The following is a 21,362-nucleotide window of genomic DNA, read 5'->3' on the forward strand; positions in this document are numbered from 1 at the left end:
AAACGAACAAATTGTGATTGTGTTTTTAAAGGGCAATAACTCCTTAAAGGGACAATTGTTGGTCATTGTACATCTAACTTTGCTGAACATTTTTGCTGCTTGCAGTTTATCTTTATCATTAATCGTATTCAATATAATAACCAAAATCTGTAAAATTTTCATAAAATTACCAATTAAGTAGCAGCAATCCAACAATGCGTTGTTAGATTCATCTGAAAATTTCAGGGCTGACAGAGCTTGGCCTATTAAACATATTTACCTCTCATCAGATTAGTTCTAAATGCTTTGACTTTTAAGATATAAGCCAAAAAACTGCATTTTACCCTTACGTTCTATTTTTAGCCATGGCGGCCATGTTTTTACGAAACAGATAATAAAACACAACCTTTATTCTAGATACCTATCGGACCATTCATATAAAATTTGGTTGGAATTGGTTCAGTAGTTTCAGAGAAGAAGATTTTTTAAAGTTCGAAAACATGTCCTTAAAGACAAAAACTGCAATTTACCCCTACGTTCTATTTTTAGCCATGTTTTTTTTACGAAACATATAAATACAACCTTCATTGTAGATACCATAAGGATTATTCAGATGAGGATGGTTGCAATTGGTTCAGTAGTTTCAGAGGAGAAGATGTTTGAAATAGTTTACACCAGAGGGACGACGACGGACGACAGATGACGATGGGCGCCAAGTGATGACAAAAGCTCACAGTTCCGTCGGAATGATGAGCTAAAAACCAAGCGATTTATTACAAGATGAACAGACAACGCCATGGTCAATTCAAAGGAAATCATAAGAAAATACAGCCCAAAATAATTGTCATCTGAAATTTATGCGGCTTGTGTATTTTCAGATGGTTCTCAGTACGTTATAAAAGTAGTATTTCAACCGGCGCTATTTATATATAATATATAGTTATGAAAACTAATAAATCAACTCAAAACCTAAAGAGAATAAAGAAAATACACGAAACAATATATCGAACGTGATGCATTAAAGTATTACAATCTTTTCTTCTGAAAGTTTTAATTCATGTCTTTCTTTTTTCTTTACATATAAAAAGTAGATACATTCTTACTGTATAATGAGGATGTTAGGGAATCATCCATGATTTTTTTGTGCGGTTGATCATATGATACGGGGTGTTTATCAAAAGAAGTTTAAAGCCTTAAGCTGAAATGTGAATATGGGAAGTAACTAATCTAATTTAAGTCTTCTCGTAAATTAAACTAACTTTATCTAATCTGGGCAAAACTCATATTCGTAGGTAGTTAGCCAGTAAGGTCTACATTTTACGTCATCGGGAACATTACTGTGGAGCTATACGAGTTACATTTAGTGTAAACATATTTTATCAATTAAATTCAAATAATAATGTATACAATTTTGCATCTACATATTGATAAAATTAGATAATTTATAGGAAACAATTTGTTCGCTTACATTAATCCGTTTCCTAATTCAAATAAGAGCATTTCATATTGTAATACTTATATATATGTATGATAAACATAATAAAACAATGTTACACTAGACGGAAGACATATAATAAGGTTGGGAACACAAGAAGAGAGAGAAAAAAATATCAGATACATCGACTTACATTTGACGTCACCGATAACATAAATGCGGAGCTATACGACTTACATTTGAAGTCACCGGGAACATAAATGCGAAGCTTTACGCCTAACTTTTGACGTCACTACGAACATTGCTGTAGAGCTATATGACTTATTTTTGACGTCTCTAGGAACATTACTGTGGAGCTATACGAGTTACATTTGACGTCACTAGGAAAATTACTGCGGAGCTGTACGACTTACATTTGGCGAGGAAAAACTAAATTGGTTAAATTTTATCTTTGTAATCAGTATCGATACACATACTACGGTGCTGGTGATTATTGTATAGGACTAATCTAAAATCAACCAATATTGGTAGTATATAAATATATATATAAATAGAAATTAACGAATTGGCGGTGAATAAAGTGTTTGCATTGATAAACCTCGTTTTGTTTCTTGAAAATTCGAATAGTTCAAACGAATACATTCAACAATGCATGTATTGTTCTGAAAAAGCATTCAGTCCCCATTACAGCTTTAACAAGTCAAAGTTTTATCTAGCTTTGATTGAATTTTAATATGACATATAATAGATTGTATTGTCAGTAATATTTTCTATCGAATTACTAAATACTGAAATGGCTCAGCTGAACAAATATCAAATACATACTGACCATATCAACATTTGATAAATATGTTAATACATTAAAACTTTTCATATTGTTGCTGTGCATCAAAATAATTTTTCATCTCTTCATATAAGCTTCCGTTCTCACAGTCTGATTTTCATTGTATAACCTTTATGATGCTGAATTAGTTAGTACGTGTGATAAAGCCTTTGGAATTTAATAATGATTAACATTACTTCCGAGTTATAATAACTGCTTTGAATTCAAATCCGTCGGATAAAGATACTACGATACTGGTCCGTCATCAAATGATTTTAGAAGATATAATTTTCTGTATTATATATTGCATTGGAAATATCTAATCTTTTAATGTAAACGAACAAAATTTAAATCAAACCAGAAATTATACACAGTCATGGACTTAAACACTACAAAAGAAGAATGGAACACCAACTATGTGAAAACACTTATTCCTAACATAATTTTCAATATTATTTGTCTTATAATTGGATTCACTGGTAATTCAGTTGTTTTATTCGTGTACTTTTTCAAGATGAAATATCGTCGAGAAGATAGATTTTTTATTCCAGTTCTCACCGTGTTTGACCTAATAGCTGGAACTGCTAGTACAATATTCCACATCACCGACTATTTCTATTTTGTGTCATACCCATCAGAAGCCGTATGTGTTGGACTTAATTTTACCATCGGATTAACATCGACAGCTTCTGCGCATATGTTACTTGTAATCGGTATGCAGAGGTATTTGAAAATATGCAGACCTCATGGCTTTCAACTAACCTTAGTCAGAAGACGAATTGCTATCTTTGTTATAGTTGGTGTTTCCCTCAGCTTTTCGATACCAATAGCAATTGTGACTGGTCTAAAGAACGTCACAGGAACATTCAAAGGATACAAAGTGACCGGTATTTCATGTTCGAATGTCGCAAACACGTCGTCAGTATTCAATAGTCAAATCTTTTTCGGATGCCTCCTGATTGTCTTAGCGATAAACACAATTGCTACTGTGGTAGTGTATATTCCAATAGGACGCATCATTCATAAGCGATTGGTCGTTATGACAGCAACAAATTCAAAGGCAGAAGAAACGTCTACAACTGAGAATAAAGAAAGTTCTAATCAGATCAAAAATAACTGTCAGGGAAGAAACATGTTTACTGATTCAAATGTAAGTCAACCTCGCACTGAAGATCCGAAAGGTCTACAACGAGCAAGGAAGAGCAGAGTAAACTTTAACATGATGTTTTTCACTCTTGTAATTTTCTATATGCTGTCATACACGCCAACTTTAATCATGTTTGTTATTACAACGTCAGACAGTCTATACTGGTACAAACTATCTTCATCAAAACTTAATTTATATATTTTTCTGAATAGACTATTTGTCATTCATCATATTGTCAACTCTTTTGTGTATGGGTATTTTGACCTTGTTTTTCGAAAATCTCTAAGTCAGGTGTTTAGATGCAATTAACATGAACGCCTCGTGTTCTGTTACAGTTGCAGTGGTCCTACTTTATTCTACCTCCCTGCGCACTAAGAAATTTAATTTTCCAACCTTAATAAACTGATTGTTAATGCAATAGTCCATGGCGTTATGCGTGGTCTAAAAAAATCTAGTCTTTGGGTGAATTGAAAACGTTTGTGAAGGAAAACTTATAAACACTTTTTGTTCTCAACTGTACTGATTTTAACTCGACCCTTCAGAATTTGTCCTAATTCTACCTTATATTACTCGACTGCAGTCTGAACCATACTCGACAGTCAGAATTTGTCCTAATTCTACCTTATATTACTCGACTGCAGTCTGAACCATACTCGACAGTCAGAGCTTGTGCTCGACCCTCATGTTGACCATGCTGAAAAGTCTGAACCCATACTCGACCTTGTTGAAACAGTCTTAACACATTTTTTACCTGTACTTAACCAGTTCTTGACAAAAGGAAATAAGGTCTGAACCATTCTTGACCAAAGCCACTTTCTTATATAGTATCTCTTGTTCAAAGTATCAGTAAATGGAAACCTAAAAATATCAAATTAGAAAAGAATTAGAGAAAACGATTACAAATAGGTCGCAGAATGTAAAGACTTGTTCGAGTATTTGCCAGACTTGCTCGAATATAGTTCAGACCTGATTGAGGAAAATTAAGGAAAATTGAGACAAATATTGCCCATTTCAGAAAATTAATACATTTGTCTACTGTGTTCTCGATTTCCCTTGATAGAGTGTTCCTAGTTATATTGCAGCTTTTGCATGAAGGTTTCAATTGGTAAAGTTGAAGTCATGCTTCCAAGAGTTTACAGACATAACTTGATTTGGTTGGCCATTATTGAATATCTATTTCACAGATGTTCGTGGATATGTTTTACTTGTAACCAGAACCCCAACCCGTTTTCTTTGATTTTGACTTAACCAAAGGGGACTAATTTCCTAATTTTCAATGACAATGATAACATAATAGGTTCCACTAGAAAAGCAGAATATGTTCCCTTCAAGATTACCGGAGTTCGATCCAAATTTGTGAAGGGGTTATTTTCCTCTATCTTTTATTTTCTGTGTTGTTTTGTAAACTTTGTTATTTTTTTCTTAATGGACAAATCTTTGTCCTTTTTAATTGCACGTGATTTGTAGGCATAGTAAAATAGTTTCTTATGAAATATAGAAAAGGGTGTTTGCAAAAAAAACTTCAATAGTTAAATTATACTGATTCTGGAAGTACAAAAAAACAAAGAAAGGCTAATCATATCAAAACTTTCATAGCGACATCTTGAGGAAAAGAAAACATAATCTATTGAAAAAAATACTTTTTGCAGAAATTAATGATCAGTTTCTAAACACTTTATGGATGGACACAATATTTTAATTTTGACGTAATAACCGACTTTATTGAAAGCAATGACAGGTTTCAAGCAGATACAACCATGTATATTCATTTTTATTGGATGCGATGATTTATTTTGGAATCTCCTTACTGTGGCTGAAAGGAATGAAAGATAGAGATTTCATACAATCATGTTTATTTTTGTTGCCTTTCGTCTGCATGGTGTGTGTTTAAATGTTATGTTTATGTTATATCATGTTCGGTATTGTTATATGTGAACCGAATAAATTTTTTTTTTCATATTTGTAATACAATTTGTTATAAGTTTTATTCGTTAGAATAGACTATGTTTAAATAGCAAATCTACAATTGTTTGCCGTGAAGGATATTGGATATATACTCGTTTGAAAAACACTAATTTGATCATTCAGAAGCTTGATTTTCTTACATTTAACTAACAGCAGCCAGCTGAAGGACTCCTTCGGGTGTGGAAATTTCTTGCTGAATTGAAGACCCGTAGGTGGACTTTGACTGTTGTTTGCTCTATGGTCGGGTTGTTGTCTCTTTGACACATTTACCATTTTCATTCTCAATTTTATTTATCTGATTTTAAAGATGCCACAGTTGATTGTGTTTTTATTCCTAGAGAGTATCACCAGCCCAGTAACTAGCACATCTGTGCTGACATGAACTATCATTGATATGGTCATAATTATGAATTAACTGTTTACAAACTTTTGATTTTTTGAAATACTAAGGCTTTTCTACCTCAGGAACAGATTACCTTAGATGTATTTGGCATACTTTCTAGGAATTGTTTGTCCTCAATGCTCTTCAACTTTGTACAATATTTGGCCTATTCAACTTTCTAGTGTCACTGAAGAGTCTTTTGTAGACAAAATGCATGTCTGGCACAAATACGAAATATCAATCCTGGTATCAATTATTTTATTTTATTTATTAACTTCCTTAAGTGTTCTATACCCCCTTAACCCACCATTTTCTTCTAAAAATGCTGTACCCAGTCAGGAATATGACAGTTGTTTCCACTGATCCTGTTGGCTAATATAGTCAAGCATTTGTTCTTGAAAGTTTTTATTAGCTAGCCTTTTCAATTTACTTTGAAGTTCAGCATTTAAAAAAAATAAAAAAATATGCAAATCAACCCTAAATCCTTTCATGATTTTATTGATGTCAAACTAGTTTTGACTAACTCTTCATTGTATGAAAGACATTGTTAATTGTTTAACTTATGCTTGTACACATTCTTTGTTTGTTGATCAAATTATAATAATAAAGAAATATAACTCAACAAATCATTTATTATCTAACAAATCCTCCATAATCTGTTTCAGTATCCTTGGATTCGCTTTGTTATTAGAGTCTATCACAGCTTTGTTTACAAGGGTATGGAGGTATTTCAACTTTCCTTTTCTATATTTTGAAATCTGAAATAATATCAAAAACGTTTTTCATAAAATGATTGTATTACAATAAAGAAAATAATTAATCCATATGTGTATGTAGGGACAAATTACAGATAAATCTAAAATAGGCTAGTCATTAACCTCCTTAAAAATTGATATGTATAGTTAAGTATTTAGATCTGCTTTATGTGTGTCTGAAATTTAAAAAGAAACAACTTTTGTGGTTATAAGTATTTCCAAGTTCCCAGAAAGTGAGTATAATATACATTTAAACTTAACTAGAATAGAGATAATCTTTTGAACTAAATTGACAGAATAGACTTCAATGTACATGGACTTATTTTACATCATTTAAAAATGGGCAAAAATCAATAACAGAAAAAACCCAAAGTCAACCCTTGTTGTGTCTTTCAATGTTATATGACAGTCAAATCAGTAGGTTATTCACAAACAAGGCAATTGGCAAATACTGTATATACTGTTATTTAAGTAAACAAATATACATATGTGTACTGATCTTACCAATTTTGGATGCTCCTCCAGTACTTTTTCACAAATATTTGTTAAAATCTGTGTATCACTGATTTGTCTCCAGTCCTTCTGGTCTACAATATCTTCTGGTGCAATGTTGGGATGTTGAAACATCTCATCTAGAACCTAAAACAGTTGAAATTCTTAATTATAGTACAATCTCTTATGAATTTATTACATCCAAGTATTGTGGTAAAAAAAATATTGGTTGATTGATTGGTTGATGATAAACACATTTCAGGACTGTTGCTGATTTTGTGAAGACTTTTTACTGACAGAGGAAGCAAGAGAGCCTGTAGAGAACAACAGACCTTTAGTAGGAAAAGTAATGATCCTAGTCAATTAAGATTGGAATTGTATGCACCCACCCCACGTGCTCCAGAAATATAAGACTTAGTAATTTCTTTGCTTTGATTTTATACAACAAAAGGTGTTGTCAATTGCATGAAGTTGATAAATTGTAAAGTGAAGATTTACAAAATTATATACCGTAGCTCCTTTCTCTTTTCTATTTTATTCATTTTGAAGAGGTCAATATACAGATAATCAATAAAGAATGAAATCAAAATCCTTCTTTTGCTGTGTATTTACATTTGATAAAACGCAATATAATCAATAAATAATGAAAACAAAAATTGAAAAATACTCAACTGATTACTGAAAAAAAAATAACATATAATCTTGCAGTCATGCACATTTGCACATTCCTGAATTGATGTGTATTTGATTACTTGTTGCATGTTTTTCTACATTCCAATTCTTGGGATTAATATTACAGAAATTTACCAGACAAAGAGGAATATTTTATGAATGCTTTGAATATTTTGACTATCCATTTTACACTCTATTCATAAAAAAAGAAGATGTGGTATGACTGCCAATGAGACAACTCTCCACAAGAGACTTCTTTTAGCCTTTAAGATTTTATCATGCAAATGGGCAAACATAAATAATAGTAAAATATCTAATGTCAAGCAGATAAACTATGTAAAGCTTCCTTATTTATTATTTTCCACAAATATTTATAGCTCACTTTGAACAAGTTGTAACATGAATGTTATTTCATTTCATGTGCATATAATGTTGAAATTAGAATTAAGAATATGATGTCTTTGTTATTGTCATTATGTAGTATAAACAAGAAATATTTTTTGTTCCCTGGGTACTTAAACATACTTCCCCTATGACACCAGTGCTTATTGTCAATTCTAAGAATTTAATTTGCTGAAAAGTTAGTGTGAATTTCGTCATATTTTTCAACCATTATTGACAGCAATGCAAGACTTCATAGTGGTCTATTTTTCCTATGCAAACATAGTGCATAAAAACATTATTCCTTAAATAAGCTCCTATTAGCTTTTTTTTGAGCAATTTTGGTCTAGTATGAGTGTATTTAAAGTATAGACTATAAAGAAGTTTGGTCTTTAATTGTATAATATTTACCTTACAAGATGTACTATATGATATCTCCTCAGTATGAAGTAAGTCTATCAGTTTTCCAAAATCTTCTGTTTTCACTGGACTACAAAATACATATGACGATTAAGATCACACAGAATGTAATGTCACATGTTTATCTAAACAACACATCATAAAATTTCAATTTCTGGTAGTAATTGACCTTTAAAGAGGACCCATCTTATTTCATGGTAATTTGTAATTCGAGTAGGTAAAAAACATTCTTGAAAGTATTCATTTTTACAATCTTAATCAACAAAGAGATTATATCATATAAGACCTCAATCCAACAACAAACATAACTCCCTCCCCCAACTGCAAATGTATATATATATGTTATCATCTTAGAAAAAAATCAAAATTAAATAAATATATTATATATTTACCAGTTGTGAATGGTTAATTTCCTGTCATTCAGAACACCCAGCAGTTGATTAATTATAAAATTAGATACCAGCTTTGCACTTATCGTAGGAGATAACTTCATCACATCTTCAAAATAGTCCATTAGACCAGAATTGTCCTTCAAAATATTTCAAAATCATATAATTTGTAAAGATATTTTTCTTTGTATCACATACATAAATGAATTTGTTTTGTTAATTTAATTCTGGGTAAAAAATAAGAGAAGTTCTGGAAGCTTTGCAAAGTTGACTTGCATGCTGTAAACTTAAAGATGAACAACAGCAATAAAATCACAGTTCCTTTACTTTTATTTTACTTTATACACCACATCCTTCCTTTTCCATTGCATATAATCTGGCATACATTTCCCAAAATGTTTCAAACTGTCACTTTTTCTTCAATACACCTTATAGCTATTTGTCCGTTATCACTGGACATCAAAAAGGTTATTGTAAAATTTTGATGTCATAATACAAAATATCTGACACCAAGTGATTGTTGCATGACGTCAATAAGTCAAACAGCAGATTCTCTGGCCAACTGGAACAGATTTCCAAAGGTGTACAGGCATTTTTTGTTAACCTTAACTTTAACGCCATGTCTTATGAACTTTTACAAATCATTTAAGAGGGTAAAGATATCTTCAGATCAATTATCATCTGTCTTTGGTGAATAAGAGTCTCATTGAAAAATCAAACCATAGCTCCTTTTTTTCCTATTTTGCAAAATACCTTATTTTTTTGTGAATTTTTGATAAACTGGAGTTTATAAAAATATGTATATCACTAATTAAAAAAATAGAACATGACATTACAGGAGTAGACAATATTTATGCAACTAAAATTTTAACCTCAATATAATATAAACATATAACTACCACTGCAACATCCTTACTATACATACGTACAACTAAAACAGCTACATCTCTACGTTTCAGACTATACTGCTGTTCGAGTCTCTTTCTTGTATCCTCTGGTAAGGGAGGTAACTTTTGCAGAATATCATCAATGTTTATCACAGACATTTTACTTGATACAGTTTTAACAGACTCACTATCAAACAAATGGAGTGGTGGTAAGTTTGGCTCTGGCATAAACCTGTAATCTGTTTTTACTTCCTTATCTCTCATTGGTACTGTTTCGCTATAAATAGAATTAGTTTCTATTTAACAGCTAGCATATTTTTTTTACTATATTTCAATAACACATTAAAGCTATTGTGAGTTATTCTGTTTTAAGATACAATAAAGCATTATGGTTTAGACTAAAATGAGATTGTAGTCCAAAGGCTAAAGTTTGGAAATAAAGATTTCTTAATATGAATTTCACATGAAATTTTCTAATTTGTATATTTGTAATAGGAAAAATGTGACCAAAATATTTTGGAAAGGATGGAAACAAGGACAGATGTAAAACAGTTTATTCCCTCCTTTTGTGAATACTTACTTTCATCAATAAACAGTGAGATTGCTAGTTATAAAACCTTTATCTAGTACATAGACAGAGATTCAGGGTGCATTAGGCACAAGCATCAGCCTTCACTGGCAAATAGCACCATAAAGATTAATCTTAAATGAAACACCTGATTGTATTTTAATACGTAGATATCCCTAACACTGTTTAGTCTAATGATAATGAATGTAAAATGTCATTGCTATACTAAATAGTTTCCTCATGAATAATCTGGTGAATCTCTAAAATTTAGTTTTTCTTTTGAAAAAGCTGTAAGAAATTTCTTGCAGTGAACAAAAGAGGTGTTTTTTTCCGACCATAAACTTGATGTGATATAGAATAAACTGTGGAATTAAATATCAATTGTATAAGAATTTACTTTACTTACTCTATTTCAGTATCAAACGATCTTGTCTCATTCTCTACTATCCCACCATTTTCTAACAATTTTATTTGCCTTTTTACTTCAAAACCTACAAAATGAAGTTAAATGTTATACTGTAAATACAGAAATGCATGCATTTATTATAATGATTTGTCAAATAGACAAAAATGTTATTTTAATTTTTGCAATATTGATAAAAAAAAATCCTGTTGAATTCATATAATTTTTTTGGAAATGGGAGTTTCAATTATTGTGATTATATATCACCTTGTCGCATCTTGAAATAATTTCTGAAATTACAGTACATGTATATGATTTGTAAAAAATAATTAGGGAGGAGTAATGACTTGATAAAAAAGCTTAGGTCACTAAGTATTAAAAAAGCTTATCCGCCCTTTTAAGAATAACTGTTAAATGTCATAGTTAAATAATAGCAGTCTTTTCAGCTACATGTTCCACACAATTATTGTATATATAGCACTGTGGATTCAGTATTATTTGTGGAATACCAATTTTCATGGTGTAAACCCCTTAAAATATATATTCATCCACATAAATTTCTTTAAGACTGTACGAAAGCCTTAAAAAAAAATACAGTCTTAAAACAAGAGTGCACACACTGAAATGTCTCGCCTTCTTTACTAAGCATTGATATTATGTTGATAGTCCTAAGTATAAAGCTTTATTACAACTGTCACATAAACTTAACATTAACCAAGATAGCTAAACAAAGACCAATGAACCAAGAAAATGAGGTCAAGGTCAGATGAACCATGCCAGGCAGACATGTACAGCTAACAATGCTTCCATACAACAAAACATAGTTGACCTATTACTTATAGTTTAAGAAAAATAGACCAAAACACAAAAACTTAACACTGTGCAATGAACCGTGAAATTGAGGTCATGGTCAAATAAAACCTGCAGGACTGACATATAGATCATAATATATTTCCATACACCAAATATAGTTGACCTTTGGCATATAATATAAGATAAAAAGACCAAAATTTAAAAACATTAACTTTGACCACTGAACCATGAAAATGAGGTCAAGGTCAGATGATATCTGCTCGCTAGACATGTACACCTTACAATCATTCCATACAACAAATATAGTAGACCTATTGCATAAACTATGAGAAAAACAGACCAAAACACAAAAACTTAACTATAACCACTGAACCATGAAAATGAGGTCAAGGTCAGATGACACCTGCCAGTTGGACATGTACACCTTACAGTCCTTCCATACATCAAATATACTAGCCCTATTGCTTATAGTATCTGAGATATGGACTTGACCACCAAACCTTAACCTTGTTCACTGATCCATGAAATGAGGATGAGGTCAAGTGAAAACTGTCTGACGGGCATGAGGAGCTTGCAAAGTATGCACATACCAAATATAGTTATCCTATTACTTATAATAAGAGAGAATTCAACATTACAAAAATTCTGAACTTTTTTTTCAAGTGGTCACTGAACCATGAAAATGAGGTCAAGGACATTGGACATGTGACTGACGGAAACTTCGTAACATGAGGCATCTATATACAAAGTATGAAGAATCCAGGTCTTTCACCTTCTAAAATATAAACCTTTTAAGGGAGTTCGCTTCTCAGTTTCAAAGTAATTAACTTTTCAAAACACTAGCTTATATTGATAGGGGATTAATAAATGAATCCAAAGAGCAAAGAAAATAAATAGGTCACCGTGCTTGTTTTTGAGATATTAGCAATTGAAATTTTGGCCGGAAAATATTCTCTCTTGACTTTTCATAGATTTATCATTGACAAGTTGAAGATCTCAAAAACTGTTAAAAAGTAATTAAAATTTTATAAAACTTTAACAGATGGCTTATCTTTATACATGTAAAAGATTTAAAAAAAGAAAAATGGGGGTCACCGGGAAAAATATTTCAAGGCATTCAAATGGATAAAACCAGAGGATTCCGAAAATCTGACAAAAAATCCAAAACATGACAAGCCAGCTTCCTTAAGAAGATAGCTAATGCCGCCGCCGCCGCCGGATCACTATCCCTATGTCGAGCTTTCTGCAACAAAAGTTGCAGGCTCAACAAAAAACCCACAGCATAAACACTGAAAATAAGTTTTTCTCAATAAACGAAAAATTAATACCCAAAGACTTGAATGAATCTACAGATATTATTATTATAAACTTACTTATAGCTTTTGATACACTTTTAATACTGTTAAGATTTTTAACTTCTGTCCGAATACCAAGTGGTTCTCCTGGTTTGTGAACAGATATGTTGGCATCAACTCTTAATGAACCCTCTGAAATAAAAAAAAATTTTGTAAGGGCATTTCCATGAAAATCATTATTGGCAGAGTGAGACGTTTTTTATTTTTCTGTGTTATCCTTTAGGGATTCCCCCCCTTTTTTTTCTTTTTTTTTTTGTGTTGGCTGATTTTTTTTTTCAGCTTCTTATCTTCTACTCACGGGGTGGTAACTTCCTATTATTGGGTATACGGGGATGTGCCAAAAATATGGGTCATAATTTTGCGAGATTTTATATAAAAATGACCCTCCTTTTTAATGACATCCTATATTAAAATGCATTTACGTTTGATAACTGTATATTGATTTGAGGTATGATCTACATATACATATATATAACGATAAAATATATGTGCACCAAACGATGTCAATTCATATATAAAAACTTAAGGGTAGCTGGTATATTTATGAATTATGAGTGATGATGAGTTAGTGCTTATATATAAGCATGGGTCATATTTTAAATATTGTATATAAGTATAGGTCATTCTTTCTTAAATATTTATATAACTATAAGTACTGAATTTCAGTGAATGTTATATTAAAATGGGTACGTTTTTTGAGGCAAAAATGGCACACCCCTACCAAAAAAATATCGAAGTTACACCCCCCCCCCGTGCTTCTACTGTACCTTTTTGTTTACTATTGTTTTATGTAGGGAACAACCATACACCAAAACCTACCATTAAATCTCCTAGTGTTGTTATGTTATCAATAGTTCTAATATGTTTAGACTTCAGATCAATAGTTTTATAAACCTTGTTATAAAGACTTGTCAATGTGCTACTATCCAAACATCCATTTTTGTGATTTTTTTTTACTCTCAATTGTTCAGGCTTTGTAATATCTTTGTTTATCATTTACCGGTAGATGTAATTTCAAATTTATTTTCAAGTCATGATTATAAAACAGCCAATTAAGGATGTATTATTCTGACGTAGCTGTCTCTTTTAAATCTTGTTCTGGAATTTTGTCCAAAACATGTGATACAAGTGGAAAATATCAATGAATTTAAAAAATGTTATAATCAAACTGAACTCTGTGAAAAAAATGTGTATTTCTAATGAGTAATTTTTTAGTAATCAATTTTCAAATTTTTTTATGAATCAAGTCAGTCTTTTTAGCCAAAATTTTGAGACAATGGGTGAGAGATACAAGAAATGATTTTACCAGAAACCTGAACATCCCATATCCCTCATTTCTTTTCAAATTTCTTCAAAATTTATTTTTCAACCATTTATAACATATAAAAGGGAAAAATATGCATTTGGTTTCTTAAAAAAGAGAAAAATCTCAAATTTACAAAATTGACAGCATGGTAAATTTGACACAAAAAAGCATCAAAATATGATCAAACTTTCTTACATTAACACCTACCTATAGTTTTTTCAATTTAAGTTCATTCAGATTGGCCCACTTCACCTTTATTGAAAGTATGAAAAAAAGTTTAATTGTGGAACTATGATTTTTTTCACGATGATAGCACAAAAATGGGTAAAAATGGATGAAAAATGTGAAAATCTTCAAAATGGGGTACTTTCAACAGGCCGTAGCAAAAAAAGACGTGTACCACCATATGATTTTTCTTCACCCAATTATTTTTTTAGTCTTATAAACCCAAAAATCAGGTTAAAAAAAAGTTTAATTCTAGAAATTTTTGGCACCTCAGAGGTGTACACCCTTAAGGATATTTGCTTGTCATGTTTTGGAATATTTGTCAGATGTTTGAAATCCTCTGGTTTTATCCATTTGAATGCCTTAAATATTTTTGCCCCTGGACCCCATTTTTCTTTTTATAAATCTTTTACATGTATAATTATAAGTCATCATGGTCATTTGTAAAAGTCTTATCAATTTTTTATTTTTTAATAGTTTTTGAGAACTTTAACTGGTCAATGATAAAGCTATGAAAACTCAAGAGAGAACATTTTCCCGCCAAAATAACAATGGCTTATATCTCGAAAACAAGCACATTGACCCCATATATTTTTTTGCTTTTTTGATTCCTCAATTAATACCCTATCAATATATACTAGTATTATGGAAATCTATTTATTTTGAAACTGAGCAGCGAACTTCCTTAACAAAGGCTTTTTTAATTGTTTTGCCATGCATATTACAATTTCTACTCCCATTTAAAAGTTTTTTGTAATATTTTTACTAACCTTCCATTTTACAATCACAAGTTTTAATGGTCTGTAATATTTTTTGTAGTTCTTTAACAAAAGCTGAAGCATCTGTTCCATCAGAGAAGTCTGGCTCTGTGACTATTTCCATCAGACCTGTTCCTACAAAGAAACATATACTGTAGATTCATTTATTTTCGTGGGTATCATTTCTTGTGGATTAAGGGAAATTAACATGTTTGTAGATATTTAATTTTGTGGTTTTGCTGCAGTCTGCATGCAAGCTTTAAGAAAATTTATTATTCGTTGAACATCTCATTTCAAGGTTCATCTGTACCAACTAATTCCTCAAAAATTGGTATAAAACGAATAGTATTGAATCCACAATACTTTAAATACTGGAAAAAAGTGATTTAATAAAATTCACACATGAATGTACCCATATATATATTTAACAATTCACATACTGCAAGCTAGCTTGAGCTAGAGAACAAAACCAGAGGTGAAAATGCTACAAGAATATATAATTTGTATCTCAGATACAACAGATTAAGACATTTAAAAATCAAGTAAAAAAGAAAAATAGAATTTTTAACCCAACAAGAAAATTATCTTTTTATCTACATATTTTTAAAGTAGAAATATGCATGCTCCAATTTTACAGATCTACCAAAACAATAACTTTGAAAATGTAAAAGACATTCTTAATACAGTGTAACCTGCCTAATCTGACACCTGAGTATTCAAACACTCTGCTTTGACCGACACATTAACATGGTCCCAAAATATGTCTATCCTTGCAGAAATGACGTCAGTATTCTGACATCATGCTTAATCCGACATTTTTTCTCGTCCCCAGTGTGTCGGTTAACACAGGTTACACTGTACTATGTAATGAGGCTGTATTTTAAAAAGATTACTTACCACATCTGTTTAAATCAATTAAACTAATCCTGTCTTTTTCATCATGGAGACTTTTCCCGCTGTCCTGCTCTAGCTGTATCTGTGTAATATTTGCTGTTTTTGTTTCAAAGCTATTTTTATCACTGATGCAATAATCAACATGGCCTTTAACAGCTAAGGGTTGTCTTTGTTGAGTAATCTGATAACCTGCCTGGAAATGAAATAACCAAAATTTATTGGAAAATTTCATACAGAGTCCTGACAGAGAGAATATTTTTTTTAGAAATAATTACATTTTGTTGCTGCAGTAAACATCATCAGTGTAAACACTTAAAAATTAAACTTTTTTATTTAATAATAACTCATACACTAAAGTTTCATTATTTCCTGAGTAGAAAATTTTTCTTGAAACTCAACACATCCAAATATGAGTGAACAAGATTAAGGCCAAAGCATGGAGGACAGTATGTTCAACCATCTTATTTTGAATAATTCTATACTTACAGGTAAATCTGCATAGAAATAATGTTTCCGATCAAACTTTGATACTTTGTTGACAGTACACCTCAAGGCCAATGCTGTCAATACACCAGCTTCTACACAACCTTTGTTTAGTACCTTTAAAATATAGAGATTATTTTCATTCAATGTCATGGACATCAATTTTGTTGAATGATATAAAATAAGATTTCCATGGATAGATTCATACATATTTCATTTTAAAGTTACTAGTGAAACTTTGAGCTATCGCTCGCTAATAATAACCCCTTCGTAAGTGGATAATTTTAATAGCGTAAAAATATGAAAGTGTTTGGGTAAACAGGAAGTTGCTGAGTGATGAATCTGGCACATCACACAGTGTACAATGTAGCTGACTTATATAAACCCTGAAACCAAATTTCAAGAAATCCTTGTAATGTAGTTCTTCAGAAAATGTGACAAAATTTAAAAAAAATTTCAACTTGAATTTCATGTGTATAAATATGTAAGTGTTAGTAAACAGGAAGTTGTTGAGTGATGAATCTGAAAATGCATCACACAGTATAACTGACTTATATAAATATAAACCTGGAAACCAAATTTCAGAAATCCTTGTACTGTAATTCCTGAGAAAGAAGGGACATAAAATATTCATGGGATGGTTGATGGAAAGGGAATAAAAGTGTCATCCAGTGTGGTGTTGTCAATGAGACAGCAACCCAACAACATAATAATTTACTAAAATCTAAATAAAGGAATGAAAGTTCACAAAAAAACATACTGGATTCCTTTATTAAAACTTACTGGTAGGGTACCAGGAAAAGCAGCATCAAACAGTGACACCTGTGTATTGGTTGGACCACCAAATTTGTTTTCTGCTCCTGAGAATAGTTTACTTTCTGTATTTATCTGGGCATGGATTTCAAGTCCAACAACACTCTTCCACGGCTTAGACCTACAATATTGTAAATACTGTTTGGATGCGAAAAAACATCTAATGGGCCTTACATCATGTACATCCACCAGATATAGATGTTGGGTCTCTCTAATTAATATTGACAAGAAATGCAAGAAGAAGAATTAAGCAAGAAGAAGAATAATCACATTTAGCAACAAGAAAACAATTTTAGTGTCAAGAAATCCAACAATTACATCATATCTTAAAAAAATAGATTGAAGAAAAAAGGTGTATAATTATTTTCTTTAATAAACAATGTTACATGCATATATGCAGTAATAACATGAATTAAGTGATTTTCATTTTACTGATAGATAAAGAAATTAAACATTTAAAAAAAAACTTAGGGATTGTACAGTTTTTGAAATCTTTGTTTCTAGACCCCATAACATGGATGTGAGAGATCCATATGTAGTCCTATTCTGCATTGTATTTATCATAGTAAAAATTACGTTAAGTCATTACTATCTAACATAATCAAGACATGCTACATTATATGCACGTGGTAGTCTGTCAATTTTGATAAAATAAAGGCATTTAAACTTCCAAGGACTTCAAAGATCACTGTATGTGTTAGCCCCTTTTGACTTTACTAAAAGATCGCATGATAAACAAGCATTCTGTGAGTATTGCATAACAATACATGTACATAGTCCCTAACCAGTTAAAAAATCATTGTACTGGAACAAAATTCCAACTTGATCTATAACTTGTTATTGTGTAAACTATACAGAAAATATCAAATCAATATCTTCAAGCATTACGGAAAGTGTTGAATATTTAAGTGAGTTTTCTAGGTCCAAGGACCATAACTCTGCACAAAATCATTATTCTCATGATACTGAACAAAATTCGAACTCGATCTGTTACTGCAGGTATTGATAAAATTATATGCCAATTTTCTAATCAATATCTTCAAGCATGATGGAAAAAAGGGGGCAAAAATGATTATTTCAGTGGATTTTCTAAGTCATAGGACCATAATCCTGCATCATCATCTGATAATTCATCAGATCAGAACAAAAAATAATCTTAATTAGTTACATGTACACGAATCTATTAAAATTGGTTTAATTTGATATTATTACTTGCTTCTTAAATTTTCATATATACACCAAAGCTTTATTTTTAGTGGTTTTAAGTATTTTAAAATTTCGATTTCTGTTTTGCATTGTAAAAGATTATTTTAAAATTTCATACAGGTACATCTGTCATGTCTGTATTTTTCAAATTCAGTAAAATTTTATTCTTTGAAATTTGCTTTACATTTGATCATAGTTTTTAATTTTAATCATGTTTTTCTTTTTCAGGGACTGTACAGTTTTATTCCTTCAGTGTGCATTTAATTTGTAATGTTTATTATGTATACAATGTATTAATGATTATTATCTAATAAATACAAATTATAAATATTATTTTCCATTCTCTTCACTGACATAAATGACTGAATACACAAAACCCCCATATTATCGATAATTTCCATATATAAATCATGTTTCATTCGATCCCGATATGATATTATTAAACCAGATGTGGGGAAGCATAGCCTACAGTAGTCCAAATAATTATGAAATCTGGCAAGGCTATTTTATTCATATTATTTATTACATTGTAGGAAGGCGTCCCAGAAAAAAAATAAAATAGCCTTGCCAGACGCCAACCCCCCTTTTAATAGTTTTATCCAGGGTTGGGAACCCCCCTTTTTAAAATGGCTGGATCCGCCCATGTTTTGATAATGTTTTAAAATAGAATATAATAAGTTTTTTGTATTTTTGTCAGTAATTAGTGAGACTGATAAATATTAAATTGATTTTGACAAGAATTTTTTTTTTATTTCAGAATTTTTTTTTTTTTATCATGTTTTATGGATTTTAAACAGTTTTTTTTTCATCAGTGGTCACCTGCAGAACCCAACTGAATAAAATTCGATATTGTCCAATCATTCACACCGTTAAAAATTGTTTTTAATCATCATGGTTTAGTCTGAACTGTCTCATAATATATATTTTTTTAGGTAACACTGACAGTGTAAACAGCTATTTTTGGCTTTAACAATCTTTAAAAAAAATACCAAACAGTGTAATTAAAACATAAATATGCTTGAGATGTTTTACTTTGAGTTACTGCTTGATCTCTTATAACTGAAGGTTAAATATCGCCTTTTACAAAGTTGACAAATATGTGAAGAAATTTTTTGCATGGAGGCTGCCATTGATCAGGGGAGATAACTAGTCACAAGAAGTTTTAGCTTTTTAAAAAGCTTGTTCGACTATATGACGTTGGCCACCTCCGAAAGAATGTTTATAAGCCCAAGCTGCTTTTTTTTTTTTATTAAAGTTAGAGTGGGGTGCTAATTTTCGCCATAACTTTCCATGATTTCTGCAGTCTATGTCCAGGTCTTTATGTTTATGATGAATACTGATACTTTGAAGATAACATCAAAATCAAAATATTCTAAGCTTGAACAAAAATCATCTAAAAAGTTGGATTAAAGGCTATTTGAAATTTCCTGTTGTTTTTTCAAAGGGGGACACATATTCGCCGTTTTAACGCATCTATTTAAAACCAAATATCTGCAGCTTTAAACAATATTTATCAAACCAATTTCATTACAGATGAATAGCAGACATTTCAAATGTGTAAAGAATTGAAATTTAGGGCCAATCAGTCAAAGAATTACCAAGAAATACTTCTTTGAAATCATTTTTTCATTCAGGAAAATGGCCGAAAATCATTGTCTATTTTTCGGACCTTTGCCAGCCGGTAAGTGCCGATATTTTGTCAAAGTTTAAAAAATAATCATATTTGATATAATAATATAATTTACCGGCATATTTCTTCCATTTCACGCATCCTTTGAAGTTTTTACACCTCAGAATCATAAAACGGCGAAATTGTGTCCCCTAAAATCTTTTAGTCTATTTAAAAGTTATGAATTAGGCGTTTATATATATATAAAAACAGTTTAGCGGTCTATTTAAAAGTTATAATAACCATCTATAAGTATCAATATATAAGATCTATATATATATATATATATATAAAAAAAAAAAAACAACCACGACGATACGTCTTTACAAAGTATGGCCGTTTTTGTGCTATGGTCGTTTCATCTTCTCGGGATATGGCCGTTTCATCGTATGGACGTCATGGCAGCTAGCTATACAAATATAGCCGATGAAACATGCATTGTTTGTAACGGAATGACGCAACTTCGTCTGAATCATGTGTATAATTTTTTTCACATCGGACAAATGTCCACTGAAATACTACAAAAATGTTTTTTTTTCAACTTCTTTCCTTAATAGTAATACTAGAACAAACGACTTATGATTTTTTTGTTCCCTTGAAATGAAAAAAAAAAGAAAGATGAAGAATCTTCTTTTTTTAGTGGTGTTAATTTTGGAATGAGTTGCCGGCAATCTCATGTAGACGGTATTCATGTCAATTCAAAAAATTGTAAGGTTGAAGTAAACAAAATCACATAATGTTTAATCTCAGGTCAATGTCAGATGTAGACTTTATATCTTATTAGATTGCTTTTTCATATGCATTTTTTAAGCTGTGATTTATAGATACTATTCATTGCTTTTCAATTGAATGATCAATTACTTTATTTTATTATCCACACGACAAAGACCCCATGCATTGGAAATAAGTATTTTTGTTTTCGTGAGCCTTGTTTTTTGTTATGTGTTATCTATGTTAGTTATGGAATTGAGTATATTTATAATCACAACCATTGCTACATTTTGAGGATTTATGAAGCTGTAAGTTTCTTGATCATATTATATGTTTTTGTATTTAGCTTTTAATTATCTGAATAACATGATTTTAAGCAGTATGATAATAATTGAATATGTAATCATGCGTGGTAAATATGATGTTTAATA

At 30.8% G+C, this 21,362-nt stretch overlaps 2 protein-coding genes across 2 annotated transcripts; one reads left to right on the forward strand and one right to left on the reverse strand.

The window, feature by feature from the left end:
• Positions 1 to 2,568: 2,568 nt before the first annotated feature.
• On the forward strand, positions 2,569 to 3,861 carry LOC143043177 (uncharacterized). Its single transcript, XM_076215597.1, has one exon. It carries the CDS (start codon positions 2,614 to 2,616, stop codon positions 3,691 to 3,693), a length of 1,080 nt encoding a protein of 359 aa, XP_076071712.1. The 5' UTR covers positions 2,569 to 2,613; the 3' UTR covers positions 3,694 to 3,861.
• A 2,484-nt stretch (positions 3,862 to 6,345) lies between these two features.
• On the reverse strand, positions 6,346 to 19,700 carry LOC143085322 (glutamyl-tRNA(Gln) amidotransferase subunit B, mitochondrial-like). Its single transcript, XM_076261602.1, has 12 exons — positions 19,584 to 19,700; positions 17,316 to 17,466; positions 16,536 to 16,649; positions 16,053 to 16,242; positions 15,168 to 15,290; positions 12,885 to 12,998; positions 10,702 to 10,786; positions 9,770 to 10,004; positions 8,844 to 8,980; positions 8,443 to 8,521; positions 6,991 to 7,125; positions 6,346 to 6,489 (listed from the first exon to the last, which is right to left on the reverse strand). The coding sequence occupies exons 1-12, from the start codon at positions 19,679 to 19,681 to the stop codon at positions 6,358 to 6,360; spliced, it is 1,593 nt and encodes a 530-aa protein (XP_076117717.1). The 5' UTR covers positions 19,682 to 19,700; the 3' UTR covers positions 6,346 to 6,357.
• Positions 19,701 to 21,362: the final 1,662 nt, after the last annotated feature.

The sequence above is a fragment of the Mytilus galloprovincialis genome, chromosome 8 (genome assembly GCF_965363235.1).
Source record: "Mytilus galloprovincialis chromosome 8, xbMytGall1.hap1.1, whole genome shotgun sequence".
In the NCBI taxonomy this organism is placed as follows: domain Eukaryota; kingdom Metazoa; phylum Mollusca; class Bivalvia; order Mytilida; family Mytilidae; genus Mytilus; species Mytilus galloprovincialis.

Excerpts from the sequence above, each read along its gene's own strand:
- LOC143043177 (XM_076215597.1), top strand. The coding sequence starts at position 2,614 with ATGGACTTAAACACTACAAAAGAAGAATGGAACACCAACTATGTGAAA.
- LOC143085322 (XM_076261602.1), bottom strand. The coding sequence starts at position 19,681 with ATGGCAGCCTCCATGCAAAAAATTTCTTCACATATTTGTCAACTTTGT. Across the intron at positions 17,467-19,583 it reads AGATCAAGCAGTAACTCAAA|GTCTAAGCCGTGGAAGAGTG; the intron begins GTAAAACATCTC and ends ACAATATTGTAG. Across the intron at positions 12,999-15,167 it reads TTGTGATTGTAAAATGGAAG|AGGGTTCATTAAGAGTTGAT; the intron begins GTTAGTAAAAAT and ends TTTTTATTTCAG.